The sequence below is a fragment of the Rutidosis leptorrhynchoides genome, chromosome 1, assembly GCF_046630445.1.
Source record: "Rutidosis leptorrhynchoides isolate AG116_Rl617_1_P2 chromosome 1, CSIRO_AGI_Rlap_v1, whole genome shotgun sequence".
Taxonomy (NCBI): domain Eukaryota; kingdom Viridiplantae; phylum Streptophyta; class Magnoliopsida; order Asterales; family Asteraceae; genus Rutidosis; species Rutidosis leptorrhynchoides.
Window position 1 is genome coordinate 131637589 of NC_092333.1, and position 10993 is coordinate 131648581.

Genomic DNA, 10993 nt, shown 5'->3' on the forward strand with positions numbered 1-10993 from the left:
GGACTTGGTGACCATCCTAAATGTATCTAAGTGTATTTTAGGATTACAAGTCTTTACTAGATATACTTAAAAATATTGTTCTTCATTTAGCCTTAATTTGTCACTAAGTAATCTTTAATTGTAATTAGTGTTCTAGTGACATTAGTTTATGTGTGTTGGTACTTGGTGATCATCCTAAGAATGTCTAGACAAGTTTTAAGATCACAAGTTATTGGTTAACACTTACGTGTTATGCCTAATCATGGTTAATTTGTCATTAAGATGTAATCAAGCGTAATTAACCAAGATTAGTGTTTTTATGACCAAAACTCAATTGAGTGTGGAGGGAGCATCTATTCTAAGCGTGTTGAGAAAGGTTTCATGAATTATAGATGTCGGGAAGTGGTCAAACTAAATTTGATCAAAAATGGTGACAGAGAATTCTGCGATCGCACTACGGTTGACCGTGGTGGCGACCGTGCAACTTGTTTTCATAAAACTGAGTTGCAGATTCAGTTTGGGCTTCTACGGCTAAGTATACGGTCGATCGTACTTTGACCGTGTACTTCAATGATCCTTATAAGTTTTGTTTAACTTGGTCATTTACAAGATCAAGTATGGATTAGTGAACTTGCGTGTTTTATGTTAAGATGTCGATCATCACTTATGCATATGTATGTATCATCATCAAAACATATTCTTTGGTTAAGCATCATACTTAACTTTGTCGGTTAGTCCATTAACCAACATTCAACCAACAGTTCAAAAAAAAAAAAAAATTCCATTCCAATCTATCGAAACTGTAATATGTAAGTCACGGTATATTATTGGATTAACTGATTTTGATTGTGTATTCTCTTATAAATACAATTCCTTCTTCAGGGTTCCCAATAAATTACCGGCTCAATTCAAGGGTTAATCGAATCTCAATGGTTAATTGAATCTCAAATATCAATGTTCACGAATTATTATTATTATTACTTCTATATACTAAAAGCCACCGGCTACTTCTATATACTAAAAGCCACCGGCTTTTAGGTCGTTTCATTTTTAACGCATCGTCATTTTGAGTTTGCGGTCACACTACAAACGGTCCCTCACTTTCGCTCAATTTACACAAAGACCCCTCAAGTTTACACTTTTCAGGGGTAGAAAGTGTAAATATATAATTTTATTAAAATAAAAACAACTAATTCCACCCGAATTTGTAACGGATCCTATCTTCTCGCTCGGTGCGAGTTAAATTTCTCGGAGCCCACCGTTCAACTCGAAAAAATCTCGCGAATACAACGTGACTAACTATACGCGAAACGGACATCGTTAAAAAACACTAAATAACGGGCCATATATTCTTGCTCGGTGCGAGTTAAATTTTTCCGAGACCACCGTTCAACTCGAAATAATTTTACGAACACAACGCGACTAACTATACAAGAAACGGACATCGTTAAAAAAAACACTAAATATTTTGGGCTATATTTTATATATATACATGCGCGTCCAACAAGCAACTCAGCCTACTAGATATATTAGGTACCAAACAACGTATATACAAATTCGACCGTGCGTTGAATACAACCGCAGCAACGCATGGTCGAATTTTTTTCTAGTTCTAAACAATAGCGATTTGGGTATGCATATCAATTCACGACTGGAGATGAACTTAGTCATATATAACTACTGATCGCAGGTGACGACAGTGTTAGTCGATATCTATCACTAGTAAAGATTAGTTGATATCTATCACTAGTAAAGATTTCTTTAATTGTTTAATTTTTGTAAGTTATTAGTTCACTAATTTTATCATAACTTGATCGTGTTTTTTATTATTTTGTAAGTTATTAGTTCAATAATTTTATCATAACCTTATCGTGTTTTATGTTATCAACAAGATTTGAGGGTTCGCGCGTTGCTGCTTTAAGGTTTATGCGATTTTAATGCAAGCTATCGATTTAGACGGCACATTTTACTTCATGTGTTTTGGGGTACACAAACTACAACAAAAAACAATTAGTCTATCCAAAAATGACCATCATTTGTTGATAGCCATATCACAAATTTTAAGTACATTCGATCATAGGTATTAATTTTTGAGTTAACTTACATCACAAAGTGTTAAGGTTACAAACCTACCATAATTTACATTACCAAATAGCTAACCATTACAAGCTTGCATTCACATCATGCTTAAGCTTCAAAAGGCAACCAAACCACATCCATACTTGCACCGAAACCGTCTAATCCAACCTACTAAATACGCATTCTGCCTATACAAGTTGAAAATTGCAGAATGATAACCCTTCCATACTAAAATAGACTAAGGATCAAAGTTGAAATTCAAACCTTTTATTCGAATCTTCCTCGGTAGAGTGATTAACAGCTCGTGAACGACCCATTCTTCTCTGATTCTACAAAATTAACTTCAGTGACAACCCTTACAACTAACAACTCGTGCACAATGCTACAAAAACAACATCCGCAATTAGTAAAACACAAAACCATCATTGCCTTTTTTATCTTTCCATACAATATACCCGAACCTACAGACAACGACAACACTGAACCAAAGACAACACAATAATAATAAGAAACAATCAAGCTCATTCATGTACATAAAGCGATCTGTGAAAAAATGGATCACCGTGGCTGTTGCGTGTTTTCAGGTAACCTAAACACCACAAATTAACTCAAATATTCTGAAATATATAAAGGTAACAACAATATATAAAAGGAAAATAACCTGTTAAACAAAAAACACAAACCTAAAAGGAAAATAATTCTCATTATCAGTCACTCAAATTAAATGAACCTAAAATTTAATCAACCATAAAAGTCATTTTCAATTCATGTATAGTACCTGATTATCAGACCAATACACGACTCTTTTTTGTCAAATTAGAGCACATACTCCAGCCAAATAAAGATTGTCATCTTTCTCGAAATCTAGCTTCATATCATCCTCAAATTTCCAGTTTTTTTCCTTCTTCAATTTAGCAGCCACTAATTTGTAGGCTTCATCAACTTTCTCCATATGTGGATCTGAAAGTTGAATTGGAGCAAGAATACCAGACGATCCACCCGTACCCTTTTGCCGTTTTTCCTTTCGTTTCGGCTCATCTGAAATTGTAACAAATCAGTTTAAATTGAAAAAAAAAAGAAATTATGCACTTTTAAATTTTATTACATACAAGCTTTTACACATCAGTTTTACCAATAGTTCGTGGGCTTCCTCTCATGGGACTGGTCAAGAAATCCAAGTGGCAGGACCTTGAAGGAATTAGTGGAATTGCAGAGTGCTCTAGAATCATACCAACTTACTTACAAGGAAAATGACTCATGGGCTTGGCAACTCCATTCTAAAGGCATCTTCTACACAAAAAACTCTTACTGAGATTATCAATGAAAAGGTTATTTCATGTACTTCACAGTAGCTTCCTACTCTGTGAAAAACCTGCTTCCCAACAAACTTGAGGTATTCTTTTGGCGCGCTAGATTAATCGCGTACTTAAATTTCCAAAAATCAGTAATTAGTAAACTAAAAAAAAATGAAATTTAGATTAGTATGAACTGAATTTATTTTATTGAAAAAATTAAATAACAACTAAGTTATAAATTTCAGAGACTAAAATAAGCATAATACCATGATTAAGGAAGATGGACACCCGATCTGCAAGTTGATGTTCAATAGTAAAAAAACTGTATTCAAAGCGCTTCTTCTTGTAAATTTACTCGTCGGTCATGATTCGTTATCCTACTTCTGACAAAAATTAATAAACCCTTAGGCTTTATATCGATTTAATAAACACGAAGCCTAAAATAAAATAAAAATGTTGAAGAATCCTTTTATGGTTATCCTAGATAATCTGAGATTTGTGTTGCCGCATCGTTGGTGGTTTAACTGAAAATAAATCCTAATCGGAGACGGAGATTAAATTACGGTGAATACCTTGATTACACTGTGCATTATAATAGAACTCCGGTCACAACCTGTTTAAGTGCAACCTGTTTGTTTGTGCCTTAACACGTAAATTCGATCCCTGCAAGTAGTGTTTAAGCTGATATTTGTTAAGGTTGTTGTAAAACTAATTACTAAGCAACCGCACAGCATGAACATCATTCAATAGTCAACGAAATATGTAAAAGGTAATTGCCAACCAACCGCAAACTCTGAATGTGACTCTGGACATTCATAATAAAAAAGCAGGTGGTAAAAAAAAAAAATTAAAAAGCAAACTCTGAAGGTTATCGCCTTACTTTTTTTGTTTGGCTGTACTATTCGATTTCTTAACTCGTAGCTAAGCAAATGCCCATAATCTTGACTAACTGTTCCATGCTGCAGATAATTCGCAAAAAAAAAAAAAAAAAAAAAAAAAAAAAAAAAAAAAAATAGAAAATCTGTTTAAGAGTGATTAGACTCATTATAAGCAAAAAACTTATTTACTTGGAGTTCAGCATTCTTTAAGTTATTCCCTGCAATATTCTAAATAGACTGTGTGATCTGTTTGAATGACGATCAATAGCTGCAAAAAATTTACATCAAAAACTAAAACTATATTATCCAAATAATTTTCCAAAAAAAAGGTGCAAGTTTTTTTTTTTTACCTCGACTTATTCGCATCCTTAGAATCGATATACGATTGAGTGTTACCACTTCAAATTGTAACAACAATAGTCCTTTTCCATTATTATCGTTATTCTCATTAACAATATACAAATTATACCCATCATTAATATTTTCATTTCCACAATAAGGATATGAAGAAATCGGTTAAGCGTTCACAGAAATATATTGCTGGTTGTTAGTATGATGACCATGAGTAGCTTCATTTTGAAAAAAGAATTAGCACATGATTACCGGATTGTAACTATTGTGATTCTGGTGAGTCCATAGGTGACAATGTGATATAATATCATCCGAGAAACAGTATCTGACCAGAAAGCCATTAGGTTAAAACAATTGCAAACACCTACCTTCAGGTTAAATTAGGTGGACGCTATACAGTTTCTTGACTGAAACAGTACCTACACAGTAAGTGACACAGAACCAAAGAAACAGCTTAAAAAACAAAACATCCAGTCATCAACAATTCATCATATATTAAAATTAAATAAATAAATAATTAAAGGCCAATACCTATGTGTTCGAGCAACAAAATACGAATAACCTGATCAAAAGGCAATAAGAAAGATCAATTTTAGTACAAGCAGATTAAGGGAAAACAATAGAAATAGTTAATTGAAGAACAAACACATAAACAGTACATAAGAAATCACAAATATAAGATAATAACGATCGATTGTAGAGAGTACCCAAAAGCTTACGTACAATGGCACAACAAATCCCACCGTCGGCGTTCACCAACACGCATCCAATCTTTAAGCATGTAAACTTGCAATCTGAAAGTATTTGAGAAATTGTTAACCAATTCAGCATAAAAGTCCAGCAAAGTAATGCACCTAATTGCCTCAATTTGAAATTTATCGAATGGTTCACTAAGTCTACAAAAAAAAATAATAATAACGATACTTCAAACCTATTAATTTCATATTCTGAAGTAATACACTTCACATTCTATCAATGAAAACACATTAGTTTGTTAATAGATTTACCATCTTTTGCATTCCAAGTTTCCAGTTCCATCACCTGTTGAGGTGTAAGCTTTGGTATTTAAGCCCAATAAGAACCGCCTGGAGATTACTTTGTGACCAAGTCACGGTGTGGCCAACCCTAATTGGTTGGGTCGACTTTTATTGTTCTTTCTTGATCTATATATAGTCTCTCATTGTACTTGTAAATCATCACCTCTAAATCAATAAAATACTCTCTAGTTCCAAAGTGGATGTAGGTTTCACCTAGAAACCGAACCACTATAATTCTCGTGTTGTTTTTATTCTGTGTTTATTATTCGGCTTGCTCGTTTGTGATTGTTAATCGATTAGGGTTCTACTCTGATAGAAGGCAGGTTCTAGCCTTAACAACTGGTATCTAGAGCTCAGGTTCTAACCCTAGCCGTCAATCATAGCTGTTGCTGTTACAGATCCAGTCGCTGCTGCTGTTGTTGCTGTTTTTACAGATCAGATTGCAGATCAGGTTGCAGGTGCTAAACCCTAGCCGCCACCAGACTCTGCTGATCAACTCTAGCCGCCACCAGACTCTACTGTTACAGATCAGATTGCAGATCAGATTGCAGGTGCTAAACCCTAGCCGCCACCAGACTCTGCTGATCAGGACTATCCGCCATCAGACTCTGCTGTTACAGATCCAGATCAACCCTAGCCGTCACCAGACTCACCAGACTCTGCTGTGACATATTTACTACTACTGTTACAGATCAGATTGCTGTTGTTCTCAGATCCAATAATTTTTTTTAATGGCAGAAGAAGGAAGGATCAAAATCGACAAGTTTGATGGGCAAGATTTTGGGTGGTGGAAGATGCAGCTTGAAAATTTGTTATGTCAGAAGGATCTGACCGAAGCCTTGAATGAGAATAAACCAGAAGGAATGAAAGACGACGAGTGGAAAACACTTGACAGGAAAGCCCTAGCAGTTGTCAGACTCACGTTGACAAAAAGTGTTGCCTTTAATATTGTGAATGAAACCACGAAACATGGTTTGATGAAGACCTTAGCAAATATGTATGAGAAGCCGTCTGCTTTTTGATCAGACAGTTGGTAAACACCAGGTTGAAAGAAGGTGCTTCAGTAACAAATCATGTTAATAACTTCAATAATATTATCTCTCGGTTACTGTCAGTTGATATCAAGTTCGATGACGAAGTCAAAGCTCTTCTATTATTATCTTCGTTACCTGAAAGCTGGTCAGGTTCAGTCACAGCTATCAGTGGATCCACAGAGTCCTCAAAGCTAAAGTTTGAGAGCATTCGTGATTTTATTCTTGGATAAGATATAAGAAGAAAGAGTTCAGGAGAACCATCAGGAAACTTGCTGAGCACAGAAGAGAGGGGTAGGAGGAAAGGCAGAAGTAACACCACCAGGGGCAGGTCAAAGTCAAGAAGGAGGAGTGTGTCGAGAACGAGGAATGATATTAAATGTTGGAATTGTCAGGAGACTGGACACTTCCGAAACCAGTGCACTAAGCCAGTAACATCATCAAAGCCAAAGGAAGTTAATGTTGCAGTTGCAACAGATGATTATGATAACGTCCTTGTTTGCTGCATTGAGAATACAATTGATGCATGGGTTATGGATTCAGGAGCATCGTTTCATGCTACCCCAAGTCCACATTTGATGAAGAATATACGAACAGGTAACCTTGGTAAAGTTCGTTTGGCTAATGATCATTGTCTTGACATTACAGGGATTGGAGACTTAGAGCTGAAGACCTCTTTGGGTACTAATTGGACCTTGGAAAATGTCCGAGTTATTCCTGGCCTAAAGAAGAAACTAATCTCTGTTGGACAGCTTGATGATCAAGGATATAGTGTGCTATTTGGTGAAGGACAGTGGAAAGTAATAAAGGGGAACTTAGTAATAGCCAAGGGTAAGAAGAGAGGCACTTTTTATATGGTAGAAGTTCCAGCTAATGAAGTAAATACAGTTTCCAATGATCGTAGCTTAACCAATCAGTGGCACCAACGTTTAGGTCACATGAGTGACAAAGGAATGAAAATGCTAGTGTCTAATGGTAAAATTCCTGGTCTAAAGAGAGTTGAATCGGACTTTTGCGAGTCATGTGTTCTAGGAAAGAAGAAGAAGGTCACCTTTGCAAAAGCAGGCAGAACATTAAAGGCTTTGAAGTTGGAGCTAGTACACACGGATGTGTTCGGGCCTGCTCCTGTTTCTTTATTGGGAGGAGCACGCTATTATGTTACTTTCATCGATGATTCAACACGCAAGGTATGGGTTTACTTTCTTAAAAATAAATCTGATGTATTTGAAGCTTTTAAGAAATGGAAATCTGCTGTTCAATTATCTTGTGATTTGAAGGTAAAATGCTTGAAGTCGGATAATGGAGGAGAATACATCAGCACCGAGTTCGTTAACTATTGTGCTGATCATGGCATTCGGATGATCAAGACGGTTCCAGGTACTCCACAACAAAACGGAGTTGCAGAAAGAATGAATCGTACTTTAAATGAGAGAGCACGTAGCATGAGACTTAATTGTGGGCTACCAAAGACTCTATGGGCTGATGCAGTAAGCACTGCCGCTTATTTGATCAACCGTTCTCCATCAGCTCCGCTTGATTTCAAAATACCCAAAGAAGAATGGAGAGATAAAGCAATCAGTTATGAGCATCTAAAAATCTTTGGGTGCAGTGCATATGATATTAATAAAGATGGTGACAAACTTGATGCAAAAGTAAAGAAGTACGTGTTCATTGGTTATGGGGGAGATGACATGGGTTACAGGTTATGGGATAACAAGGGAAAACATGTTATCAGAAGTAAGCATGCCACCTTCAATGAAGCAGAATTGTACAAGGATTTCAACTCAACACCAAAAGAAAAAGAATCAGTTGAATTTGAGGTTGACACAGAGACAACTAGAGAAGATGAAAGGGAAACTCCAGAGTGTGAAACTGAAGTTCCAGTGGGAGTTCCTAACAGTGAAAGCTTGGAGTCTGATCACGAGCAGACTTCAGATAGTGGGAGCTCAGACTCTGATGATGAGCAGACCCCACAGCCCCCATCACAATCTGACCAGTCCAATTGGGTCAGGAGATCTACACGAGTTACAAGACAGCCAGAAAGGTTTAGTCCAACAGTTAACTATCTTCTTTTGACAGAAAATGGGGAACCAGAAAGTTATTCTGAGGCAATGAAGGTGAAAGATTCGTTCCAGTGGGAGCAGGCTATGAAAAGCGAGATGGAATCTTTATTGAAAAATCAAACTTGGAAGTTGACCAAGTTACCACCAGGAAAAAGGGTCTTATAGAATAAATGGGTTTTCAGAGTCAAAGATGAAGGGGATGGTTCTAAACGATACAAAGCAAGATTAGTTGTCAAAGGATTTCAACAAAAGAAAGGAGTCGACTATGCTGAAATCTTTTCTCCAGTAGTGAAGATGACGACTATCAGATTGGTTCTAAGTATGGTTGCAACCGAGAAGTTACACTTAGAACAGTTGGATGTTAAAACAGCTTTCCTGCATGGTGACATTGAAGAAGACATTTACATGTCTCAACCAGAGGGGTTTCGTGTCAAAGGAAAGGAGAGTCTTGTGTGTAATCTAAAGAGAAGCTTGTATGGTTTGAAACAAGCTCCCAGACAGTGGTACTTGAAATTTGATAATTTCATGGAGAAGACAGGATTCGTGAGAAGTTCTACAGATCATTGATGTTATTTGAAGAAGTTCAAGAGCTCCTATATTATATTGCTTCTTTATGTCGATGATATGTTAATTGCAGGTTCTGATATGGTTGAAATACGCAATTTGAAGAAGAAATTATCTAGAGAATTTGAAATGAAGGATCTCGGGCCAGCTAAGCAGATTCTCGGTATGAGTATATGTAGGAATAAAGATGGGTCAGTTTCTTTATCTCAAGAAAAGTATATTCGGAAGGTTCTTGAAAAGTTCAGAATGAATGGTGAGTCTACAAAGCCAAGAAACACACCGTTGGGAAGTCATCTAAAGCTTTCTAAACATCAGTCTCCTAAAACTGAAGTAGAAAAAGCAGAAATGGCTAAGGTTCCTTATGCATCCGCAGTGGGTAGTCTAATGTACGCTATGGTGTGTACAAGACCTGATATAGCACATGCAGTTGGGATGGTTAGTCGCTTTATGTCAGCTCCGGGGAAAGAACATTGGGAAGCAGTGAAGTGGATACTGCGGTATTTAAAGGGTACTCCCAAAGTTGGGTTATGTTTCAAGGGCAGGGATACTACTCTCAGGGGTTATTCTGATGCAGATTTGGGTAGATGCAATAATACCTTCAAGAGCACCACCGGGTATGTATTCACTATAGGAGGAACAGCAGTGAGTTGGATGTCTAGGCTTCAAAAGAGCGTGGCTCTATCTACTACTGAAGCAGAATACATGGCCTTGACTGAAGCCAGTAAAGAACTAGTGTGGTTGAAGACATTCATGAAAGAACTGGGCAGCAAACAGACAGAATTTGTCTTATATTGTGATAATGAGAGCGCAATCAAGTTAGCAAAGAATCCAGTCTATCATGCTAAGACGAAGCACATTGGCATGAAGTATCACTTTATCAGAGAACGGATAAGCAAGGGAACATTTAATCTGGAGAGCATTCCAGGTTCAAAGAATCCAGCAGATATGTTCACCAAACCAGTAACGCTGGATAAGTTGAAGCTGTGCATAGCTTTAACTGGCCTTCAGGAACATTGAAGAGAAGGCAGGAACTAGAGAGAGAAGAGATGAGCTGAGTCTTGCATTGCAGAAGTACAAGAGTGCATATCGATGTTATTCGAAGCCTCCAAGTGGGAGATTGTTGAGGTGTAGGCTTCGGTATTTAAGCCCAATAAGAACCGGCCTGGAGATTACTTGGTGACCAAGTCAGGGTCTGGCCAACCCTAATTGGTTGGGCCGACTTTTATTGTTCTTTCTTAGTCTATATATAGTCTCTCATTGTACTTGTAAATCATCACCTCCAAATCAATAAAATACTCTCTAGTTCCAAAGTGGATGTAGGTTTCACCTAGAAACCGAACCACTATAATTCTCGTGTTGTTTTTATTCTGTGTTTATTATTCGGCTTGCTCGTTTGTGATTGTTAATCGATTAGGGTTCTACTCTGATAGAAGGCAGGTTCTAGCCTTAACATCACCAACAGTAAATGAAACATAACTGATTCTTTTCAATATGTTGAACACCATTTTCACAATACTAACCTAAAGAATATAAAAATTAAACAGTTAAAAAAATATATAAAAACAGAATGCTAACGAACGTATAAACTTCATTATCATCATCACTATCATTATCATTATAATTATGATTATCATTATACCATTATATTAATTAAAAAGAGAACTTAAAGCAAAACCATCATTATATCAGTTAGAATTCAATAACAATAACATTCAT

General features: G+C 36.6%; 1 protein-coding gene across 1 annotated transcript; it reads right to left on the reverse strand.

Annotated features, from left to right (window-relative positions):
• Nucleotides 1-2774: 2774 nt before the first annotated feature.
• On the reverse strand, nt 2775-4297 carry LOC139865074 (uncharacterized). The gene is made up of 5 exons (XM_071853613.1): nt 4234-4297; nt 3926-4016; nt 3620-3736; nt 3191-3483; nt 2775-3096 (listed from the first exon to the last, which is right to left on the reverse strand). The coding sequence occupies exons 4-5, from the start codon at nt 3285-3287 to the stop codon at nt 2870-2872; spliced, it is 324 nt and encodes a 107-aa protein (XP_071709714.1). The 5' UTR covers nt 3288-3483; nt 3620-3736; nt 3926-4016; nt 4234-4297; the 3' UTR covers nt 2775-2869.
• Nucleotides 4298-10993: the final 6696 nt, after the last annotated feature.